General features: G+C 48.5%; 1 protein-coding gene and 1 long non-coding RNA gene across 11 annotated transcripts in view; one reads left to right on the forward strand and one right to left on the reverse strand.

Annotated features, from left to right (window-relative positions):
- Window positions 1–1,210: 1,210 nt before the first annotated feature.
- Window positions 1,211–25,203, reverse strand: part of SUGP2 (SURP and G-patch domain containing 2) — a 32,302-nt gene continuing 8,309 nt past the window's right edge. For 7 of the 10 annotated variants that reach the window (XM_023247731.2, XM_011290885.3, XM_023247735.2 and 4 more), the window contains 8 exons: window positions 23,299–23,419; window positions 17,520–18,007; window positions 16,370–16,481; window positions 9,591–10,120; window positions 7,663–7,724; window positions 4,806–4,942; window positions 3,987–4,107; window positions 1,211–1,485 (listed from right to left, as the gene is read on the reverse strand). In XM_023247731.2, coding sequence (XP_023103499.2) covers window positions 3,987–4,107; window positions 4,806–4,942; window positions 7,663–7,724; window positions 9,591–10,120; window positions 16,370–16,481; window positions 17,520–18,007; window positions 23,299–23,419 — 1,571 coding nt within the window. In that variant the 3' untranslated portion in view covers window positions 1,211–1,485. Of the gene's footprint in view, window positions 3,433–3,986; window positions 4,108–4,805; window positions 4,943–7,662; window positions 7,725–9,590; window positions 10,121–16,369; window positions 16,482–17,519; window positions 18,008–23,298; window positions 23,420–25,203 lie in introns of all 10 variants that reach the window. The other 3 variants (XM_023247733.2, XR_891255.4, XM_003982092.6) reach the window with 3 other exon arrangements.
- LOC109494943 lies at window positions 3,432–21,094 on the forward strand. Its single transcript, XR_002150118.2, has 3 exons — window positions 3,432–3,924; window positions 4,236–4,240; window positions 21,082–21,094. It is a non-coding gene; the product is annotated as an uncharacterized LOC109494943 (long non-coding RNA).

Here is a 25,203-nt window from a genome sequence, read left to right on the forward strand (position 1 = left end):
ATCCGAAGCAGGCTCCAGGCTCCGAGTTGTCAGCACACAGACCGACACGGGGCTCAAACCCACAGACCGCGAGATCATGACCTAAGCCGAAGTCGGACGCTCAACCGACTGAGCCACCCAGGTGCCCCTCAGTGTCCAGCAGCACCTTCTGCTTTTGTCGGGGCCCTAGGGCATCCAGAAGGCTTCCAGGAGGGGACGCTGCAGAGAATGAGCGAGGTGGGGCCCTAGAGGCCGAGAATGACATATGAAAGGTCCCAGTTCGCTCTAAATTAACAAGAGAGCAGAGGAAACTTCACCTTCCAAACTGGAAGAAATCCTTCCCAGATCGCAGAGGCGAAACAAGCCTGAGGTCAAAGCCTAGACGGGTGTCCCAGGCTGGAGACCCACACTCCAGGTGTCCTCATCTAAGGAATCTTCAGTAGCCCCGGAGGTGAGAAGAGGAGCTGTCGGCCAGTTAGGGGCATCTGCTGGAGAGTTCTGTTCACCCCCTACCTCCAGTCTCCCGAGAGGGGGTGGGAGATGAGGTGGGGTGGCAGTGGGGTTCTGGGGGACTTTCTCAGGGAAGGCGCTAAAGCCCACAGTCACACTGCCCTCGTGGGTGGGCTCTTGTGAAGATGAAGGCAAGGGAGGGACATTCTTGACTGGCAACAGCTCCCATCACGGTCAAATGGACCCCTGCCACTCCCGTGTGTCCTCCAGGACACAGCAAGAAGGGAGGCTTAGGTCCCCACACCAGCTCCTAGGGGGCCGGTTTCACCTGCCCTTAACCGGCCGACAGACACCCCAAACCCTTCCTGGGCAACCCCCTGCGCTGGGCACAACAGCAGCCTGGCTCCTCCCCATTACTCTGCTGTCACGTGGAAGCCCCTGTGGGTCTGGTACGTGCCTGCTGTAGCCTTTGCCCTCACCCCTTCCCCCAAGGGCCAGGCGCTGTCGGTGGGAGAATCAGACGCAGGCTGGGCAGCACATGGGAATAGCAGGGAGCTTTGCAGACAGCGCACAGGCCGTCCTCAGTCAGGGAAAGCCTGGGTGGGCCCTGGTCTGACAGCTGGAACCCCGACCGTGGGAGCGGGTAAAGCCTGAGGGGACAGGAGAGTCACCGGCAGCAGGGCATGTCTCTCCGACACTCTGTCCAATGTAGGTGTTACAACATCTCTCATGGGTTCCCCGGCCTGCCAAGTTTTAAAAACACAACAGAGACCATGGAAAATTGGGTTTCCTCTACATTTATTGCAACTGCTAAATGATTAACAACATTCACAACTTCTTAGATTTAAAAAAAGGAAAGAAAAAAAAAAAAAAGAAAAAACCCAAAACTTCCATTTTGTAACATCACAAATGTCTTCTAGGTTTTACCAAGGACCAAAACGCTAAAATTCTCTATATGATTTCCAGTGATGGAAACAAGCCAGAGACAGTAAGCACCCAAAGTGGTGAGTTAGTACTTTCCGGATGCCTGTCGTCCTCACGGAAGAGACCCTGGAACTAGAATGACAGAAAAGACACTGTGACTTTGACAAGGCTATGCAACCACACACCACACTCGCACGCACGCTCCCCGTGAGCGGACTTCGCCAGAGGGAGCAAGGGCGAGCTCGGAGGGCCAGTGCTGGTCCCTGGGCTGGTCCCTGGCTGACAGCTGGCACAAGGACTCGCCACCAGGCTCCGCCCCGGCTCCTATGATACCACACCCACAGGAAAAGCATCGCCTGAGTGCTCAGAGGACTTTCCAGGATCAAGAAGGAGGTGTTCTCTTTGACGTATGCTAAAGGCTCACGGGGTCAGCTCGAAGCGGGATATCCCCAGGAGAAAGGGTGGCAGGAGGCTGCGGGGACAGAGCTTATACCCTGGTAATTCCTAAAGCATTTTACTCACAAACAAAAGCGGAGAAATCCAAGAACGAATACACTAGCACAAAGTGAATACGATGGTCAGACCTATCTATGCTGGAGAGAAAGACCTAGAACCTATTTGGGGAGTACATGCCTTGCTCAGGGCCGACGGGCACTCTGTGAAAGGCCAGAGGACAGAGGCCCTGTTCTGAGTTCCATCCATGCGCCCAACCCACAGCCAACAAGGAAGGCTACTGGAAGGATTAGGAAAGAAAAGAGATGAACCCCTACGGCTGCGGTTCCCCCAAACCACACCACCTGTGCAGGCTGCTTCAACTCTGCAGAGGCATTTCCAGCATCTCCCTGGCCATAAAGATCTGCCTGTTGCCCATGCAACAGAAGCAACCAGAAGCGAGCAGAGCCTGGAAGAGATACGGCACCGGCCTGTGACGGTGGGGGTGGGCCCGACAAGACAGAGCTGGAGCAAGCTGGGACCACGGTTGGGGCCTGTGGCTTGAAAAAAGTGAAGACTGGCCAACACGGTAACTCGCTGCTGTGTCCCCCAAGCTTGTAGTGTCAGCAGGATCCCAAGTTTCCCAGGTTTTAGCACGTATTTAAAACTTCAACACTGCTGCTTTATGAGGAAGGGCTGAGATTCCCACAGCCTGAGAACTTCGCACGTAGCTGCGAGGAGCGGAGCGCCGGGAGAAGATGGAAGGGAGGCAATCACGCGCCTGGAAATAGCAAACAGCTGCGGAGCCCGCCCCAAGAGGATGCTTTCTGTTCTGTGCAAGGGCTCTGAGAAAACAATGCTTTACCCTACTGCACATGCCAAAAATGAAGCGTCTTGAAGAGTGTACACTCCCAGCCCCTTGTAGGAGAGACTCCATATGTGGTTTTAAAACGAAGCACACTGTAGTTGGTGGATTCTAAGGAGCCATGTGAATTTGGGGGAAGTTTCATCAATGTAATGATTACTCCCCAGTGAATACGGCTCTATTATACTGTTGCTAAACTTCCATTAAGTCTCTTGGGATGCACTTAAGAGCTGAGACTCCATAAATAACACGTTCATCGAATCAAGTTATCTCCACTTGTTCAAAGAGCTCCGATGCTCCGACCGGCAGGCCGCACTACCAGCATGGACTTGGCTAATACTGAATTCTGTCCCCCATTTACAGTCTGCAAGCCACACAAAGACACAATCTGTCATCAGTTTGGCATCAAGTTTGCTAACAGAGCACTTCTAGAGAGAGTTCCCTGGGACGGGAAACCCGACGGGAGCTGGCTCTTGAGCACTATCCAAGGGCAGTACCCCTTCTGAGGGGGGACCAGGAAAGACCTGCAGGGGACTGGCTGCCACAAGCATTTAGAAGAAGGGGGGAAAGCAAAAGCAGATGGGGAATGATGCACTCTTTTATCCTTTAAGAAGAAGAAGAAAAGCCAGCGGAACCTCCGTACAGGACCTGCAGAGACGTTCTGTTTCTCGTGGACACACCAAACCTACTTGGGCACTGGCTCCAGGGCAGATCCAGGGCAGAGGTGGCGCTCTAAGAGTAAGTGCTCCTTCAAGCCTGATCTTTCTCACCAATGGTTTCATCTATTCAGGGAGAGAACGATTTTGTTCAAAACTGAGTTGGAAATTACGGGTGGGGAAGGCAGCTAAAAAGAGAGCAGAAAGAACGGGATATTTATATGGGCCCAAGGCCCTTGAGAACGAAAGGATTTGAAGATGCTCAGAAAGGGATGTGGCAAAGCCACTGCCCTCTGCAGTGACGGCTTCCAGATCGCCCTTACACGTGCAGGACGCAAGGCCATTTCCGCGGTGGCCTATTTCCCCGGGATGGCCGCGTGCAGTTGAGCCTGGGAGCCCTGCACCAAGGCCCGCTGTTGAGCTGCACATAGCTGTGCGGCCACGCTTGGTGAGCGTGGGGCTCGCTCCTTCAACCAAACCTGGAAGGTGAGAGGCGGGACACATCCATGTCTAAACGCTCCTGGTTACCCTCATAGAATTTTTTGATTTTTTTTGTGTATGTGTGTGGTTTGACGTTTGGTTTTGGGAACGGGGAGCTCTGACTTTTCTGGAGAAATCGTCTCTACGTACCAGAATGTCAACTTAGGCAGAAAGCCCCACGCGCCAGCTCACACACATACCTATTTGTTGGCCCGTTTGTGTCTGTACATCTGCATCATCCTCTGACGGAACACGTCAAATGTGTCTTCCTTGCGCTCCTGCCCGTCGGCACCTAACCCCTCCCCTTCCGAGGCAGTTCCCCTAGGAGCAAAATGGAGAGTTAGCCACACCTGAGCACAAAGCCTGGCCACCAGGAAACTGGAAACGGCATGAGCGGTCAGAGTGGGATGGAAGCATGTGGGACACACAACAGGGACAGCAAAGGAAAGGGAAGGTGAAGACACGATTCACAGCGCGGAACAAGGGGTACTCACCTGTGCAGGTGTGTGGACCTTCTGAGGAACGAGCTCAGAAGCCCCCGATTATAGCAGAAAGCCTCCCCCCGCAGGTGACAAGCTCAGTTTTAAATGAAATGCCTGCTGGATGTTAATGGGGCCTCACAAACTCTGGGCCACGTTTTCCCTGGCTAGCCTGCTTAAGGGTTCCAGGCAAAGGGAAAGTGGTTTCTATTGTTACTACCTAGAATTACCACTCAGCTTTTATGACAATAATGACTGTGGCTGAAATGCCAGGGGCCAAGGAGTCATTTAAATAGTCTGTGCAAGTGCAGCAAGGGGCCTGTAGGAACACCTGCATATGGAAACGATCTGCTTCTCATCTCATCTGAAGACTCCCTTTGTTAGGAAAACAAACCTGCCAGCTTTAAGCCATGTTTAACATGAGGGGAGCCAAGAAATCAGGCTGCAGATCAAAGGACTTAGGACCAGAATCCCAAAGAAAGCTTCTTATCCCAAGCACGCTGCCCATTCCCACCCCGGGCCCCAGCGCCTGCTGCGTACACGCTGACGGGTTCCCTGATGCCCTTCCCACAGGAGCCTAGGCCATGGCCCTCCTTCCAGCCCATCTTCTGCAGCATCTGGAACCCCAGGTTCTTGTCGGTTAACTTCTGCTGGGCAAAGTCAAAGTCCTTGGGTTTCTGAGGAAAGAGAAGAATATGGCAAGTGGGCTGCAGCAAGCACGTGGAGTGAGAGTCTGCCTGTGCTGCTCCTGACACGGTCCAGTACTGCCCCCCACCCCCCATCCTGGATTCCATAGACACTTGGGATCAAGCCATAGGCCCCTCCCCAGTTCCCAGCAACATTCTCTGAGGTGCTGAGACCATGAGGAAAACCCCACAAGAGGCAGGGGTGGGGGGTGGCCCTGAGGCCAAGGGGTTAGTAGAAAGAATCCTAAGTGGTGATAACTTGCGATGACCAGAGGGCACACCCCAGGCTGGGGGTAACCAGGACAGGGCATAGGCTTGAGGCAGGAAGGCCCCGGGAGTGCAGAAGTCAGAGGGGAGACGGGGCTGAGGCAGGAGGGGGCCAAACAGGCCATGAATCTGCTGCAGAGACAGACTGTGTGGAAAACTGGCTTGCAAGGTCCTTTCTACTCCATCTTGAACACTCTTGTGGGCTTCCAGAACTCTGAGCAGTGATTCCATCCCAGAAACCTCTCTGGCCGCCCTCAGACATTGCTCAGCAAACCCAAATGACTTGTCTATTTGTCCAGCCGGCCCTTCCCAGATCTGGGAGCTCCCCAAGGGCAGAGACTAGGTTTTACTGGCACTCTGGGATCGGTGGTCTAGCACAAAGCAGACCTCACTGAGAACTGGTACAGCTGGGAAGAAGGACAGGGCTTGAAAAGAACCTGCAGGTAAAGCCCCAGACAAGATCTGGGCCCAGAGCTGGCTGTGGGAAGACAGGTTAAAAGGCCTGGGGGTGGGGGGGACCTCTGGAGGAGGGGCCTGCCTGGTGTGAGCAGAAAATATTTCCATTTACTCATGAATATTCATGAGCACCCACTGTCCCTACCACCCGAGCCTGTTTTTTAAAAACAGTTACTAAATAAACACTGAGGACAGCCTGGGGAGGCTGAGAGGGCCACACGTGCTTCTGGGGAATGGACTCGTCCATCCTGATCCAGGCAGCTGGTGCGGAGGGGTAATGGTGAGGTTCTGAGGATCTGAGCAGGGAACAAGTATGGGAAGGAAAAGGGTGGGGAAGGCAAGGGAAAAGCTGGCCACAGGTCCCCAAAAGGCTAGCCTGCATCCCTTCAGGAAAGCTGCTCGGCTAGAGAAAAGCTGTGTGCGAAGGCCAGGCTGAGGTGTGCGCAGAGAGTTGCAGGGGAAGCTTCCTCTGGGCCTGCCATCACCCCAAGGAGAGAGGTTGTTTGCAGGGCACTGCTGCACGCCAGGTTAACGTGCGTTTACTTTCACTCTCGAGGTATCTCCGAACCAAAGGTAGGTGCGACTGCCCCACTTTACAGATGCACAAACGGAGACTCAGGAGTTAGATGCCAAGACTAAGTGGCCAGGTTGAGCCTGAACCTGGCTGCTGCCTCACCAGGTTGTGCCCTCACCCGGGCCACCTGATGGGCAGCCGGGTGCCAGCACAAATTCAAACTGAACACGTCGATTAGGACCATGAGCTTTGGGCTCAGAAAGTCCCTCCTCCCTGCTGTAACCGGGGTCACGCCGACGCCTCACCTGGCCACTGACACTGACCGTCCATTTGCAACCGGTGTCCACCACACAGGCTTTCTTTTCCTCACCACTCGACACCAGTAGAGACCTCACCGGGTGGCCGGCTCACCTCCCTGACCTCTGAGGACCTGGGATATCCCCACATACGTCCCAGGTGACCTCACCCAGCCTTACCTGCCCCCGCACATATCCGCCTAGCTATCTGGAGTGCAGCGCATCTCCTTCAAATGACCTGCCCCCACAGGGGCTCTCCGTTTCACTCAGCGGCAGCTCCATCCTCCTAAGTGCCTGTAGACAACCGTGCAGGTGCCCAGAGCTCTGGGCTTTGGCTCTTCCACACGCAACCCATCAGCAAGTCTCACTGACTGTGTCTTCACCTTCCCAGCCCTTGGCTTCTACCAGCCCCCCAACCACAGGCTGCTCTCAGCACAGCAGCCACCGCGGCCCTGTCTTCCACCCAACTGCCACCACAGGTCCCCAGGGCCTCCCCCAGAGAAGGAGCCACGCTGCTAACTTCCGTCTACAGGCCCTATGTGACCTGGGGACTCACTGCCTCTACTTCCTCATCTCCCCACCCCCATCTGGGTGCCACAAAGGGCTGCTTGTTGACACAAGACCAACCTGGGGCCTCTTCCAGGCCTCCTTGATAAATGGCACCCCCAACCCCACATTACTCCCCATCTCCCTTTGACCTGCTTCTCCGTACCCATAGCACACAGGCCACAAGACTCACACACATTGCTGTCACTGTTGGCCCTGCTTGCTGCGACCTCTCGTTGGGCAGATGGGGCCTGGCACACAGGAGGTGTCCATCAGTTAATACACAAGCACACACATATTCCCTTGGCTTATTAGCAAATTAGCATGCTCTTGAACCACAATTATAGTCCACTAAATCTGAACTTAAGGGCCGGGACATTACTTTGTTCATCTGTCCAACACTTTGCACATATCAGATCTCACCTATTTGTTAAATAACTAATTACTACCCTCCTGTGCTTTGGGCAAAGCAAAACAGTTCCAAGAAATCCCTGAGAAAAAGGCTGTTTGTTGTGCTTTGTACATTATGCCAGTCTGAAGCATGAGAGTACCTTAGTGACAAGTCACAGTGTCCTTTGAAACACTGACAAATTCTAACTAACTATGTCATACATGGGAACTGTCATGCTCACCTTCTTTTTGGACACGGGACGACCCCGAGGTCTGTCATAGGCGATGCGAACTGGCTCATGAACTGGAAGACATAAGAAACATGTATATACACACACACACACACACACACACACACGTACTCTTTCCAAATCACTCAGAAAGTGAGGGCGCTGCAGTTTAGGCTAACAACCCCTCTGGTGACAGAAGGCAGCTACAACCCAGACCCCAAAGCCAGCTGTGCCCCTTGCCAGGGTCCTCTCAGGAATCATGTGACCCATGACCAGAGAGCAGAATACGGCCCAACTGGGGGCTGCCTCCATGTGGAAGAGGCTACTTAACCCAGGACTCCCCGTGTTCACGACAAAGGGCTCAATGCACGGATCGTCTTCCTGACTGCAGAAATACGCTTTGTTTCAACAAATAAACTATTGGCAACCTCGTGCCCTCCTAGTATCTCTGCAACTGTTCTGCTGATAAGGAGTTAAAGTCCACCCAGAATTTCCAGTAAAAAACAACCAACCATGCTTCTCACACAGAGCACCGGATCACATCATATCATTATTTTTGATGAAGGAGAATCAGCAGGTCTGGTTTTTTTCTCATCAACCACCCAAGGAAATGAGAGCTTCCAAAATAGAAAGAGCTCCCTCCACTTCTCTCCCACGAAGGACGTATGAGGCATTCAGATAGGCTGCTGCCATCAGCAGTAAGCTCCGAAGGACGTTAAGAGTAGGGCAGAACAGCTGGCAATCTGTGGTAACGCCAAGGTTTCCAAACACAAACCACAGAACTGTTCTGTTAGCAGGAGAAGCTGAACTGATGCTCCTGGGGGTGAGTGTGACCATCTCAACAACGTAGAGCACACTGGTGACACAAGACGGGGACCGTTCACTACGACCACCTCACGCGAAGGGACTGCGGCGTCAACCCCATGTGTAAAGCACAGCCCAGGCCTGGTTGTATGGAGACACCTGGTGGGGCGGGAGGCACAAGGAATAACCTGGGCCATAGCCAGGCCATCAAAAGGCTGCCTATGATGCCGTTCTGCCTACTGACAGTCTAGAAGAGGCAGAACCACAAGGCCAGAAAATGGGGAGGAGACCACAGGGAAACACAGAGACACTTCTGGAGAAAGGCTCCAGCTCCACTGCACTGGAGAAGTTCATGCCTATACACATTTGCCAAAACTCATCAAACTGTCCCCTTAAAAAGGATGCATTTTATTGCTATTAAATAGAATCTCATGAACTTTGACCTTCCCCATGGGAAAGGAGATGACCTTCCACGGCCAAGGCAGCAGACCACATGGCTCCCACCAACCACTGCCTGAGACCAGCCCCACCTGTGTCCTCCTTCCTCATCATTACTAAGCAGGCATCGCTCCCCCGGGCCTTCCAGGGGCTCAGAAGGCTGGGTACTCCCCAAGGTCAAGGGCAGGAAAGAGCTGAGATGACCCAGGCCCTTGCCCTCCACAGCCAGGGCCCCCTCACTGGACTGTGAGCAATAATGGGAGCACCAAAGCAGCACCCACCACAAACGCACCGCTGCTGCACTAGCACAGCAGCGTGTCCTCGGAGTGCTGACCTTACACCAGCTGGCAACGTGAGCCTCACAGGAACATTTTGGGGTGGTGTGCAAACCCGCTAGAATTATTCTAGGTTAAAAACACAAGACCAAACAACCCCATGTTCTGTTGGCCCTGGGGGAAGCTGGGGAGGGAACATCCAGGTCAGCAAGTGTAATCAGAGGCAGGAAGGGTGACAGGGACCAGTTTGGTCATCTTGCGGCTGAGCGTGGGCTGAGGGCAAGTAAATTCTTCCAAACAATCGGGCGACATCGCCTGATCTCCGCAACTTTTCATGGTCCACAACTGAACACCACGGTTCCTCTTCAGGTGCTAAATGGAAGCTCCATGCGAGGGGGGCCGTGGTGACGGCCAGGTACTCACCTTTGGGCTCCTGGATGAGACACAGCCTCTTGGGAGCTGGAATCATGCCAACCTTCAACGACTTGCTGCTGACCCTCTTTCGGGGGAAGCAGGCGCCCGAGGAGGCCTGTGACAGGGCAGGCGCACCAGCTGGGCCATCTTCGGCCGCCTCACTCGGGAGGCCATCTGTGGGGGGGCTGCCCTCAGAGCACTCAGACTTGGCAGCCGCTCCTGCTGGCCTGGAGGTCCCTCTAGGAGCGGAGGCCTCTTCGCCCCCCTCCTCCTCCTCCTCCTCGTCTTCCTCCTCCTCCTCTTCCTCATCCTCCTCCTCAGGCATCACCTCCGGACTCTCCAGCTCAGCCTCGTGCTGAGGGGGATCATCTTCAAACTCTCCTTCCCCTTCCATGGGGTCATGGGGGCTCTCCTGAGAATCAGCACTCTCACCGGCGTGGAGGTTCAGTGGAGATGACGTAAAACAAATCGATGGGCATAGTTCAAATACTTTCTTTCGATAGAATTTGAAGGCTGAACTATTTTGGTCATGGAGAAACCTGGGATAAGGATGAAATACACTGGTTAACCAGAGGGTCCTCTGAACGTTCATATTTGCTGACATTGTCCAGAGTAGATCCGACAAAGCTGGGAGGGGGACCAAGGAGCAAATAACCTGACCTCTTTCTACCAGCTACAGTTGATGGTGCAGCTTCACAATGAGACAGAGAAGTCTAAGGAATATTAGTAATTTAACAAAGGAGCTAGAATGTAGGAGGCCTGATTGCTTTTCAGGGGAAGAGGGTGGAGGAAAAGGTTTGAGGGAATGACCAGGGCCTGTGCTGGAAAAAGCGCTAATGCTGGAGCCAGAGATCCAACCTGGCCCTCGCCTCATCCCTTTCTAGTCTGTCACCATCCACCCTGGGCCTCTGTGTGTTCACCGTGACTGCCTGGTTCCTCTCACACTGCCAGGTAGGAGACGGAGGAAGGGGTGTCACTTCTACCCCTTGTTTTACAGTGAAGCTAAGTGAATGTGGTGGCGGTTAACGCCTCTGTGCACCTCAGAGTCCTGCGGCTACCGTGACCTGGGGCTGTGGCTAGTGTGAGAAAACTGAAAACATGCCCGAAGATACAAAATATACTTGGACCCAAGGAAAGAAGCCCTTGTTCTTGGCTGGGACAACTCAACCTCATGACTATGTTGATTCTTCCCTAATATATTAATGCATAATCCTATTCTGATAAAAGCGTCATTTTTTTCTGGATTTGAACGTGATTCTAGACTTCATAGTTAAAAATAACTATGTAAAGGTATCTGGGAGAACTTTGAACAAATCGATGAAGGGTTCCAGCCCTACCAGGTATTATAAGGTGTATGAAGCCTCTATAGTTAAAACGGTGTGGCACTAGTCCTTGGACACATGGACAGAAACACCAAGAGAAAGGCCAGAAACAAGGCATCTGATGAAGGTGGTCTCTCAAACCAGGGCAAAAAAGATGATCTTCTCAACAAATGGTGTCAGGACAACTGGGGAGCTTTCCAGAAACATATTTAATTGGATCCATGTAGCACCCTCTGCTCTGGAATAACTGCACACAGGGGATCTAAATGTAAAACTGAAGCCATACAAGTGCTAGAGAAAAAGATATAAATGTCTTTATAACCCGTGTATGGGGAGAGAATTTCTATGACTCAGTATCCAGGTGCAATAAAAAAGAATTGAGAAATTTGATTACATGAAACACTTCTGCACTGCAGAACAAAGCATAAGCAAAAGGAAAGATAAACATCAAACTAAGAAGGAAACGTGCAACTATTTCATAGGTAAGAGCTCCTAAAAACTGAGAAAGAAGAGGCACCTGGCCAACTCAATAGCCAATAGGGCATGGGACTCGTGATCTCAGGGTTGTGAGTTTGAGCCCCACGTCGGGTATAGAGATTACTTACATAAATATTTTAGAAAAGATTTTATTTTTAAGTAATCTCTACACCCGATGTGGGCCTTGAACACACAACCCTGAGATCAAGAATTGCACGCCCTTCCTACTGAGGCAGTCAGGTGTCTCAAAAACACAATCTCTAAGAACTTGTGTCCCACAAAAGACTGCTAGGATGAGAAAAACAAGTCACAGATGAGGAAGTATCTGCAAATCATACACCTGATAAAGGACTCATACAAAGAACATACAACGAAGCCTCCAACTTGATTAATAAGTAAATAAATGTGGTCCAATCAAAGCTGGACCACAGATCCAAACGGGACACTTACATATAGAAAGCACATAGGCATACTTGAAACACTCAGCATCACTAGTCCTTGGAGAAATGAGAACCAGAGAGTGACACCGCCTCCCCGCACTGGGACACTAACATGGACACTGACGCTAACAAGTGCTGATGAGGACGGGGAGGAACTAGAACTCTCATTCAGGCTGCTAAAAATGCAAAATGGTTGCAACCACTTAGAAAGGCAGCTTGGCAGTTTCTTCAAAAGTTAACCATGGACCTACCATGGAGCCAGCCTTTGCTCTCCTTGGTATTTACTGAAGAGAAATAAAGGCCTATATGCAAATTCTCACAGCGGCTTTATTTGTAATCATCCCAGACTGGAAACGTCTCAATGCCATCAACAGGTGAATGGGTAGATAACTGGTCCAGCCACACAATGGTATACACTCAGCAACAAAGAGGCGTGAACTGGGGATACATGCAACAAACACCGCTGAATCCAAGTAATCGTGCTGAGTAAGGAGCCAGACAAAAAGCAAGAACAAGGTGCACTGACACAAAATTCTAAAAAAGGCAAACTATTTACAACAATAAAGCTGTTTTTTAAAAGACAATCTTTTTTTTTTTTTTTTTTAAGGGACAAATGAATAGTTTATAGAAGGATACACAAAAGACACTGAAGTTTATGAAAAGATGTTCATGGCACAAAAACAGATATCCAGATCAATGGAACAGAATAGAGAACCCAGAAATGGACCCACAAACGTATGGTCAACTAATCTTTGACAAAGCAGGAAAGAATATCCAATGCAATACAGACAGTCTCTTCAGCAAGTGGTGCTGGGAAAACTGGACAGCGACATGCAGAAAAATGAACCTGGACCACTTTCTTACACCAGACACAAAAATAAACTCAAAATGGATGAAAAACCTAAACGTAAGACAGGAAGCCATCAAAATCCTAGAGGAGAAAGCAGGCAAAAACCTCTTTGACCTTGGCCGCAGCAACTTCTTACTCAACACGTCTCTGGAGGCAAGGGAAACAAAAGCAAAAATAACTATTGGGACCTCATCAATATAAAAAGCTTCTGCACAGCGAAGGAAACAATCAGCAAAACTAAAAGGCAACCAATGGAATGGGAGAAGATATTTGCAAATGACATACCAGAAAAAGGGTGAGTATCCAAAATCTATAAAGAACTTATCAAACTCAACACCCAAAAAACAAATAATCCAGTGAAGAAATGGGCAAAAGACATGAAGAGACACTTGTCCAAAGATGACACCCAGATGGCTAACAGACACATGAAAAGATGCTCAGTATCACTCATCAGAGAAATACAAATCAAAACCACCATGAGATACCACCTCACACCATGGCTAAAATTAACAACTCAGGCTGTTGGCAAGGATGCAGAGAAAGAAGATCTCTTTTGCATTGCTGGTGGGAATGCAAACTGGTGCAGCCACTCCGGAAAATAGTATGGAGATTCCTCAAAAAATTAAGAATAGAACTACACTATGACCCAGCAACTGCACGACTAGGTATTTATCCAAGGGATACAGGTGTGCTGTTTTGAAGGGGCACATGCACCCCAATGTTTATAGCAGTGCTATCGACAATAGGCACAGTATGTAAAGAGCCCAAATGTCTGTCATCAGATGAACGGACAAAGATGTAGTATATATATACATACATATATATATATATATATATATATATATATACACACATATATATACATATATATATGTATATATATGTATATACACACATACATACAATGGAGTATTACTTGGCAATCAAAAAGAGTGAAATCTTACCACTTGCACCTATGTGGATAGAACTAGAGGGTATTTGCTAAGCAAAATTAGTCAGAGAAAGACAAATATCATATGACTTCACTCATATGAGGAATTTAAGATACAAAACAGGTGAACATAAGGGAAGAAAAGCAAAAATAATATAAAAACAGGGAAGGGGACAAAACATAAGAGACTCTTAAATGTAGAGAACAAACAGAGGGTTGCTGAAAGGGTTGTGGGAGTGGGGATGGCCTAAATGGGTAAGAAGCATTAAGAAAGACACTTATTTGGAGGAGTACGGGGTGTTATACATAGGGAATGAATCACTGAAATATGCTCCTGAAATCATTGTTGCACTATATGCTAAGTAACCTGGATGTAAATTAAAAAACAAATTTTTAAAAAATTACCAAAAAAAAGAAAAAATGTTCAATTTCACTCATAAGAAAAATGAAAACTAAAATTTCACTGCGGAAATTAGAAATTTCTCATGAATCCTATCGGCTCTAAGGTATGTCAAAAGGTAAGAGGTGGGGACTGGTACTCCTGACACTGCATGGGGAGTGGCCCTGGGGAGGAGAAGCCGCATTATTTACTGAATTACGTTTGCAATGATCTTGGACCCAATAATCCCCCTTCTGAGAGATAACGGAAGATTTTCTCCACAAACACAAAGCCATTGTGCATGAGGCCATTAAAGGGGCCATAAGAGCAGTGTGAATGCCTGCAGCTACGGAGTGACCCTGGTGTGGCTGCATGTGGAGAATGACACAGTGGACAAGAGAAGGAGGGTACAGGTGGGACAGGCAGAAGGGGACTTCTGGATAGGTTGTGAAAGGAAAAAAACAAGTTGCAAAAGTGTCTACTACATACAGAAGGTCACTTGTGGTGTAAGAACAAAGGAGGAAAGGCACACACACTAGAAATGAATGAAAACAGTTTCCTACTGATTGGTTGAGGGGATGAGGCTTCTCTGAGCTTATCTTTTGTTAATTTTTACTTTAGAACCATGCAAATACCATACTTATTTTTTACATTAAATTAAAAAGGATAGGAAAAATAGTCTCAAAACTGAACCTCTGTAGAAATAAACCTGACTATATGTCAAATTGTTGACATGACCACACCCACAAAATGAATGAACTCAAACAACTACTGAGCACATCAGAAGTATCATTTTTCTAAAGGAAAAGAAACAAAAAGTCACCTCGGAAGGTCTTTCCTAAATAGGCGTGCTATTGGGTGCCATCATTCTCAAACTACTCAGTGAGCACTGGGGGACAGAGTAAATCATTCCACCTAATGTTACTGTACAATGAGGGGCTCTGTATGGGCAAGGTGGGGACAGAGCCTTCTAGGGAACACTGCTGAGAAAAGTCTGTCAGAGAGGGTGACAATGAACCAAAACCATGGCAGTGCCAGGTGCCCAGGATGATGGAGTTCTCGCTGGGGAAAACAGCCAATGAAATGCTCCTGGGCTGTCCCCTTCAGCCGGAACTGCCTGAGCGAGGTCGTGTGTGTAGCAGGTAGCCCAAATACGAGAACTGTCTAAGGCCCAGCAGGCCCCAAGGTCACCAGGACTATAAAAGACAGGATCAGGCTGAGCACCCATGAAACCGTCAGTGCTCCAAGGGGCTGGTGTGGGTCTCACAGAAAAACAGGAGGCATGCCAGTGCAGAACTTACTCAAGGTTCCCATCAAGCATGCTCGGTCACAACTGGGTCCCAGAAATGCTCTAGGAAATGGGAAGTTTTCAACGACAGTCTTTTGTTTAAGTTTTATTTATTTATGTATTTTGAGAGAGAGAAAACTTGATCAGGGGAAGAGGCAGAGAGAGAAGGGAGAGCGAGAATCCCAAGCAGGCTCTGCACTGACAGTGCAAAGTCCAGATGCAGGGCTCGAACTCACAAACTGTGAGATCATGACCTAGGTGAAGTCGGAGGCTTAACTGACTCAGCCACCCAGGCGCCCCTCAACTGTAGTCTTAATTAGACTAAAGCATGACTTTCCAGCATGGGAGGAGTAGGGCAAGGGTCCAGAGTTCCCAGGCAACTACTGGATACAATTCACACAGCATGGCAACGGTGCCTGCGATGAGTGGAGCCCAGCAGGGTTACGGCTCAGTACCAGGAACACATGGCTCCCAGGTAGCCTCCCTCTGGAGGGGAACCTGCACCCCTCAAGAAAGAGCAGGTTTCTGGTTCTGTCACCTGCAGGCTGTGTGGTATTGAGTGGGCCACCCCATCTGAGGAATGGCGAGGATAATGGCACCCCTTCCTGGCAAAAAGATACCAGGCCACCACTACACGGAAGTGCTTGCTGCCCACAACTGGAATAGGACCCATCCATCACTGTAGGAGCAGCAAATTCTCACCATCCGCCCACAGCACTGATGTGACCAGGGACAGTACCCTGCCCTCTTCCTCCCACTACTCCACACTACTCCACCTCTGCAAAGGTTCTGGGGAATCTATTAGCCTCTCTGTGTGGGTGCTCTCTCCCCCGCCCCTGGTCAAAGCCCAACTGACCTTCAAATACAGCTTAAACTTCCCTCCAGGGCAGGTTTTTCCTGATGTCCCAGAAGAGGGCAGCACCGCCCAATACCACTAAGCAGATGCTTCCCTCTTACAGCCCTGAGCTCACCAAAAGTGAAGCCAGAACTTATCCTGGGGTGCCTCTTGGGGCAGAAGTGTGTCTGCCAGGCCACCCAGTGGGTTCTCAGGACACTTGTGGGATAAACACACTCAGTCAAAAGGGCATGATGGCTACATACCATAAGTCAGGGTTGTCGGTGCTGTTTTCTATGCTGAATTGTTCGATCTCTGGTCCCACCTGAGCAACAAATCTGGCCAGTTTCTCTGCAGTCTCCATTGTCTTGACGTCAACTATAAAACAAAGCAACTGTCGTGTGTCAGTTCTAGGCTGCTGCTTCCAATTTCAACTTTGGGGGACTGTGGAGACTAATTACAGAGACAGCCCTTGTGTCCCCTCACTGCATCCTTGCCCTTTGCCATAGGACTCTGCAGCTCTCTCCACAAATTGGGACTGGCCCTGGGACTCCTGCTGACCAACAGAATGTGGCATAAGGGTGGAACCTGGGCTTCGGAGGTCTCGAGCCCCCCTACTGCCTCTCCTGGAGGCCCAACCCCAACTGTCAGGTGAACAAACCCAGGCTAGCTGCTAGGGGGTGACAGGCATGTGGCCCCCATAACCCTGCTACCCCAGCCGATGGCCCCAACCAGTTGCTGCCCATAGACACAAATATAGGCCCAACTGAGTTCAGCAGACTCAGAGCAACACTGGATACCCCCGGTTTGAAGCCACAGTTTGGAATGTTTCGTTATATGGCAGTAGCTAGAGAATGTAGCACTTGTGGACATTTTTTTCCCCCTCTCATTCCCACCTAGTGCTAAGTGACAAACACTGGTCAGGGAGGGGCAGGCCTACTGCAGAGAGAAAAGATAATAGCCAGGAGAAACCAGAAAGTGCAGGTCAGCTAACCCTGAGGATAGCAGAGATCCTAGGGGAAGAAGAGGCAGCAGAATGAGAGACCAGGGCAGCCCAATGGAATGTAAAGAAGGGCAAGAATGGAGTGAGAAATGGATCAAGGAGCTTAAAGCCCCAAGCATGGGCACACGGCACAACCTGGTAGCCAGCAGTAGGACCTTGCAGGGAGGCACAGTCACCAGGTAGCTCGCTGAGTCAGGTCCACCCTCAGGACAGGAGGAATACTGCTACGGGACTCGAGGGCGAGCCCCTCTAGGAAACTAGAAAAAAGAAAGTGCCTCCACGTGCACCTGTCTTGGCCAGGTTCCTACTGCTTCTGCCTGCTGCTCAGACCATCCAGGTCGTAACCCCCCAACCCTGAAGATTGGTGAATCAGGGCTGAGGCCCAGAAGAGGGGGACAGGAATGAGTACTCACCGTCAGCAGATGGGCAGGGAGAGGAAGTCTGAGGGGCTTCAGAGACTTCCACTCCTGTTAGCTTGGGGGATGGGCCCGAGGCTTCTGGGCTGGGGTCCCCAGGAGAGGGTCCGGCTGGGTCTGGTGGGCAGTCCTTGGCAGCAGTATTTCCATCTGGCTGGGACAGCTTTCCCTGCAATGAACCTGGAGCCTGCCGGGCATGGTGTTTCAGTCTGGCACCCGAGGACAGGAGGGTCTGGGTCCCAGTGGTTGCTCTCCTCACCTTCCAGCCCCGGAGCCCTTGAGTGCGGAGCAGCCCCCGCCGCCGGCTGGGGAGGAGCTTCTTCTTGAGGCTCCGGATTGCCCGAGCATACAGCATGGCCCGGACCGCACACTCTGCTGCTGTGGGCTTTTGATCTGCTCCTGGTAAGGTATGGCTCATCCTCTGCATTTCTGCCAGCTTCAGTTTGTAATATTTATACTCCAGACTACTATCATCAGACAAAAACCTGTATGACAAAACAGGCACCGAAGGATATTGGTTAAAACACCACCCGATACCAAATCATTGCTACAACCACATTTCTGCACATCCTTTCTAAGTGGCAGCCTCCCTGCTGCATGAGAAGCTCTGCTCCATGGACGGCCCAGGTCCCCCATCCTGCCCAGAGTAACTGTAGGGCAACAGGGAGCTCTGATCCAGCGCTCGATTCCTCTTTGGGTCCCACCATCACCTGCCATGAAGGAACTCACAAACCCTGGTGGCCTTGTAACACAAACCAGTCACTCTGGAGCCACAGAGACACTGCCATTCTGTCAACTGTAGAACCCATTTTTGGGAGGTGACACCCTTCAAAGGGCCCAGGGCGGCTGGGTGCTCAGTAACCCTTCAACAGCATCACTGAGGCCAGAGTGCCATGGCTGTGAAATCGTGTGCCAGAGCTGTAACAAGAGCAGTACAGGAAAGAGGAGGAGGCTGAGTCACGAGTACTGACACAGAAAGACATCCACCATAGGGCCAAAGAAGACAGCAAGCTACAGAGGAACACCAGCATCGGTAAGGACCCCATGAACTTGCTTTGTGTACATACATCCACATGTATTTACTTTTCTCACACAGGTTCAAAGAATTTAAAGCAAACTTAATTAGCTCTGGGGAATGGATAAAAAGAGGCATGGAGGGAAACACACATTCTTCACTTTGTTTCCCATTTCACTGGCCCCTTCTTTCATCTCTATTAACCCTTCCCTTCTAGGGTCGGTTTTTTTTTGTTTTTTTTGTTTTTTTTTTGCCATTTCCTTCTAGCTTCATGAGGTGAATGCTTACGTTTACTCTTATTTCTGACAGATGCGTCCCAGTTTGCACTTTTCTCTACATGTGGTTGCAGCTGCATTCGGTGTATAGACCTCCCATGGCTGCTTCCCTCTAAAGAGTTTCCAATATCAGTTCTGATTCCCCTTCACTCAAAAGTTATTTAGAAGCAGGTTTTATTTTGGTTGTTGCTAGTTTTGACTTTTATGCGTTGGGTAATGTGACCCACGTGATTTTCCTTTCTTGGGATGTGCTGAGATTTTCTCTGTGACCTTATATATAACAGGTTTTTGTGAATGTTCAATTTCAGTCTGTGTTAAAGAAGAATGAATATTATTTGGTGGGTATGGCAATATTTCAGGTGGCCTTCAGACTGTTAGACATTAAGAGGCCACTTACTAGGTGAGGTTCCTGATCACCAAGGACAGAAATCGAATGGATGCCAGCTGCCTGCATGAAGCAGGGTGCCAGCAGCACCACGGGACATGGAGTGTCCCTGGCGGGCAGCTCCATGGAACACTCCTGCTGCTGCTTTCTGCACAGTTAAAGTCTGGCTGGATGTGAGGAAACAGGCTGCATGCTGCCTGAGACACTCTGCTGGGCCAACAGCAGCATCCTGCCAGATGGCACCCTAAGAAACAAGGATTCCTACGTAAAAGAACACTGACCAACACAGATGGTCTGGTTCTCTTATCAAATGCAGCCCCAGCAAGGGTACCCTTCACCCGGGGCAAAAAGCAGAGTCAGCACCCAGGTCATCCAGAACCCCAGGATGCAGGTCCCTTTCCCCTGGACAGCTCTGATGCCAAGTTCAGTCTGAGGATGTCAGTCACAAATTAACCTCCCCGAGTTCTAGTGGACCATAATGTTAAAAGCATAGAACAAGGGGTGCCTGGGTGGCTCAGGTGGTTAAGCATCCGACCGTGGATCAGGTCATGCTCTCATGGTTCACGGGTTTGAGCCCTACATCGGGTTCTGTGCTGACAGCTCAGAGCCTGGAGCCTGCTTTGGATTCTGTCTCCCCCTCTCTCTCTGCCCCTCCCCTGCTCATTCTCTGTCTCTGTCTCTCTCTCTCAAAAATAAATAAACATTAAATAAATAAATAAATAAATAAATAAATAAATAAATACACAGAACATTCCCAAGCCAGCCTGCGGGGTTCAAATCCCAGCATAGCCACTTATTAGCCACGAGATTTACTGAATTTTTCTGTGCCTCAGTTCCTCTATCTGTAAGATGGGATGGACAGATGGTAATAATAAACTACATCATCACGTTGTTGTGAGGCTTGAGTTATACACTTTTACTTGTAAGGAAAACCCTTTAAACACTGCTTGGCATTCATTACTGCTCAACAAACATTAGCACATCATCTTTACCTGCTTATACCCGCTCACTGTGTTGTAACTATTCCCTTATTTAGATGACATCTACCCATTTCAGAGAATTATATTCAAGTCTCCTGACCCGATACAGAGCGATCAATTCCTCTTGTATTTCCAAATGTTATTTATTCACACAACTCTAAGCTGCGTAGTTCGGGCATCAAGATTCCCAACTGTTGCAGCGAAGCAGCACCTGGAAATTGTGCCTGGGACTTCCAAGTCTGGATAATACCTTACCCAGAGGGTTTGGCCTCTGCTTTCCCCTACCAATCTGAGCCTCTCTAGCTTCCTTCCTTCAGCATGCACACTGATTGAGAACAAGAGCCTGGATGGGAATCTCAACTCTGTCTTACTAGCTTTGTACTCTTGAGGTAAAAGGACTCCCTAGGCCTCAAGTTTCTGGTCTGTAGAAGAAGGATGGCATCAGACCCGCCTCATGAGGTTTACGAGGATTCAACCAGTTAGTGCTTCAATCTATAAAGCACTGAGAAGAGTACCAAGTACAGAGAAAGCAAAAGTGTTTGATAATGAAGTTTTCAATAAATAACGATAGAACAGTTAGGTTGCTGGTTTGTTTTTTTAACTTTTAAGTTATATGCTCACCTCGTTCTAAACATGAAAATAATCCAAATGAGTGCAAGAATTCTGTAAAAATAAAACCAAATAAGATCCAACTGTTCCCCTTCATGCTGCTTAAGACCAAACCTCTGGTACTGTTACATGGAAATTTATGCCTTTCAAGCATCTTTAGTAATTACAATAGCAAGAATACTAAGTCCTGGGCGCCTGGGTGGCTCAGTAAGTTGGGCATCTGACTTCGGTTCAGGTCATGATCTCATGGTTCATGAGTTTGAGCCCTACATCGGGCTCTCTGCTGTCACCATAGAGCACACTTCTGATCCTCTGCAGCGCCCCCCCGCCCCTCCCTAATGGTTGGTCTCTCTCTCTCTCAAAATAAATAAACTTAAAAAAAAAAAAAAAAGGCAGGGCGCTTGGGTGGCTCAGTCGGTTGAGCGTCTGACTTTGGCTCAGGTCATGATCTCACAGTTCATGAGTACAAGCCCTGCATCGGGCTCCCCAGTGACAGCTCAGAGCCTACAGCCTGCTTTGGATTCTGTGTCTCCCTCTCTTTCTGCCGCTCCCCCACTCACACTTTCTCTGTCTCTCAAAAATAAATAAATGTTACCAAAAAAAAAAATTAAAAAAAAAAAAATACTAAGTCCAGTATAGGTACAATGCTGATCAGACAAGGCCTGAATAGACACTGAAAAAAAGAAACTACAACTAGATGTACTATGAGGAAATGTGTAATCTTTGTTAATTAACAAAGGAATATGAGGTAAAACATCACACTATGAAATTATCTCGAAGTCAAAACACAGTTGAGGGCACAGCATGCTTACAGAAGATAGCGAGTGTCAACTGGGACAGATAACCCACAAAAAATAACCTGATGATAAAGATCGACGGTCTCCACCAGGGACAACTCCTGCCCCAGGTGGGTAGCATTTAGGAGGGAGGATTCTACTGGCATCCAGCATCTGGGGGAGGCCAAGGATGCCACTAAATAATCTGCAAAGCACAGGACAGTCCCCACCACAGAGGCTTATCCAGAGTCAGAAGTCAATCATGCTGCAGCTGAGAAACAGTGACAGAGATCAAAGCCTGTAAAGTTAACTTTGGGGCGCCTGGGTGGCTCAGTCGGTTAAGCGGCCGACTTCGGCTCAGGTCATGATCTCGCGGTCCGTGAGTTCGAGCCCCGTGTCGGGCTCTGTGCTGACAGCTCGGAGCCTGGAGCCTGTTTCGGATTCTGTGTCTCCCTCTCTCTGACCCTCCCCCGTTCATGCTCTGTCTCTCGCTGTCTCAAAAGTAAATAAATGTTAAAAAAAAAAAATTTTAAAGTTAACTTTGTCTTTAGCCCAGCAATTTCATGCCCAGATATTCCCCTAATAAACTGCCAGAAATGTAGACAGAAATACAAGCAAAATGTTGTTCATCATAATAGTATTTACAGTGGGGAAAAACTAGAACGTATCTAAGAACCCACCAATGGGCAATGGTCAAGTATGCTATGGTACCTGCATACGACGGAAGGAGTGCAACCGCCGATTAACAGGGACAGTGATGTTACATTTGAAACGCAGGACATACTAAGAGGGAGAAACGGTGGAGGTGAGTGATGGTATCTTTACCTTTTTACTTTTCTCTATTTTTACAAAGGGCATATGCCACTTTTAAAATATTTTCACTTGCAGCAATCAAATCTAGAGATAATCCTAAACACATAAGAAAATATGAGACGTTAAGTGATTCACTGAAGCAGTTTCAGACAGTATATAATCAAAATCATTCTGAAAATCCAATAAGAGAGGAATGGCTAAACTCTGGCCACCTTCTCTATGGAGTGTAAATGCAGCTCTCTGAAAACGCTTATGAAGAATAAAGAATATGAACATTTTCCTGTGTTCTCTAAAATGAGCAGGAAAAATACATATAAATACATACATACAAATAAAAATAAGAACAGGACAGATCATAGTAAAACCACAGCTACATTAAACAGAAACCCAAACAGCCCACAGTGAGCAGGAAGACTGGAAGCAAACATGCAAAAATGTCAGTAGATGTTGGTGGGCACACAGGTGGCTTCCCCCTACTATCTGTTGTTCCTGATTTCCACTAAAAAGTACTGTATTTATGGTCAAAACTTTAATTTTAAAAAGTTGTTCTATTCATGTGAAGAGTGAATAAGGCAAAAGAAAAGAGTTTAACAAAGAGTAGCAGCAACAAGTCACAAACAACTGCTGTGACACATTCCTTATCTTCATGTGCTCTGTGCATGTACCTCTCACCTCATCCTTAAGTCAGCGCAGAGGGTTGAGAGGTTCCATGCCCGGATGAGAGAAGGCCACATGGCATGCCTGCAGGAGGGCCAGGGCTTGAATGCAGGTGAACCTGACCCTCCCTCATGCTCTTCCCACTGGCAAACACCAATGCTCAAAACAGATATCTCACTCACCCTCTGCATTGGATACCATCACGACACCAAGTTTGCCATGTGTTCTATGGGAGGGATGTGGAGGGCCAAAATTTAAAGACCTACCAGTAAGCAGGGTCCTCCTTGAGAAGAGTTCTCTCTTTGGGAGACAGGCTGCCTCCGACAATGCGTGTGACCAGCTGGTCGATAGTGTCCACCACCTTGTGATCTGCTCGCTGAGGAACCGCTGGAACACACAAAAGGGCTTTTCTGAGAAATGCATTGGACCGCGTGGGGCCTGAGACAACCAGGACAGAGCCAGAGGCTTAGGATGGAACTTAAGCGGGCACCAGTGACCAAAATCCTCATTCCCGAGAAACCAGCGTTGAAAAGAGGAAAGGAGCACAGTATTTTAAAAACCAATATGTAAAATATCTTCCCAAAAGACAGAAGAGCATAAACACTAGGAAAGAAAGTCACAAGCTCACGAGGACTATACAGAGCAATGTATGCATATATTCTATAGAAGGAAATGATTTGCAGCAACTCAATTCTGTTTTTCATGTATCGCTTAACTAGAATGTTCACATTCAGGAAAAAATATAAAAGATATAAAACATGTCTAGGTATAAAACACATAAAAAATATTTACGTTATGATTCCCAATACAAAAGAGGTAAGAAAAGATATATAAATACAGACATGTAGTAAAAAAGATTAGAAGGAAATATTCCAGAATGTTAATAGATGTTATCTATGAAAGGTAGATTTACCAGGGACTTCATTTTCTTTGTGCTTTAGCTATAAAAAATAAATATGTAGGGGTGCCTGGGTGGCTCAGTTGGTCCAACTTCAGCTCAGGTCATGATCTCCTGATCCGTGAGTTTGAGCCCCTCATTGGGCTCTGTGCTGACAGCTCAGAGCCTGGAGCCTGTTTCAGATTCCACGTCTCCCTCTCTCTCTCTCTGCCCCTCCCCAGCTCATGCTCTCTCAAAAATGAATAAACATTAAAAAAAAATTTTAAATATGCATGCTTTATAATCAGAAAATATATAAATTTGCAAAACAAAATTCCCTAATCAAAAAAGTGAGTGGCCCTAAGGTAGATGTTCATAGAAAATATTTGAATATATGAAAAGAAAAGCATTTCCTAAAGTATAAACTTCCTTCAATATGAATTTTAATTTACAATGCCACCAGCAACACAGAAGAGCATCTGTGCCCTCAATTAATAAGACTGTTTATTTAGTTTTCTGATATTTGCTAATTTTAATATCACAGAATGGTCTGTTCGGTCATTTGATAAAAACCACTCCAGGAGGTACCTGGGTGGCTCAGTCAGTTAAGCATCCGACTTTGGCTCAGGTCATGATCTTGCGGTTTGCAAGTTTGAGCCCCACATCGGGCACTGTGCTGTCAGCCCAGAACCTGCTTCAATCCTGTCACCCTTTCTCTCTGCCCCTCCCCTGCTTCCGCACTAAGGTAAACATTTAAAACCAAAAAAAGAATCTGCAAAAACCACTCCTGAACTGGAGAGGTTTGCCCACTTGTTGTGTCGAGTAACTAACTGCATTGTCGTGTCCTTGCCTATGTCCAAGATACACCTTTGAGCTTATTTTAAGTATCAGTGTAAGCTTTTTATACCGGATAAATTGATTCTTCAATCGTCGTGCTGTTGCAAGTATTTCCCCTTTGATTATTGGCTCTCATTTTATAGAACTTTTAGTTTTACATGACTTTACAGAGGAGTAAGAGTTCAAAGTCAGAAGCTTTCAAAAACAATACAACTTTTGGATCACTACAACCACCTCTTGAGAAGGTAACCACAAGCAAGGGCCCTAGCTTTGGCCCCATAATCCTCCTCTTGAGACCAAATTCTACAGAGAACTTAAAAAATAACAGGAAGAGTCATCAAAGCATTCAACCGAAGATGTCATCTCAGCATTTCTAACAGTAATGAAAGCAGCAGCAGAGCAGTGCCCCACAAGACATGGGCTCTGGTGCCATCTACCTGCTGTCCAGACAGCCCAG

Source organism: Felis catus, chromosome A2 (genome assembly GCF_018350175.1).
Source record: "Felis catus isolate Fca126 chromosome A2, F.catus_Fca126_mat1.0, whole genome shotgun sequence".
Classification (NCBI taxonomy): domain Eukaryota; kingdom Metazoa; phylum Chordata; class Mammalia; order Carnivora; family Felidae; genus Felis; species Felis catus.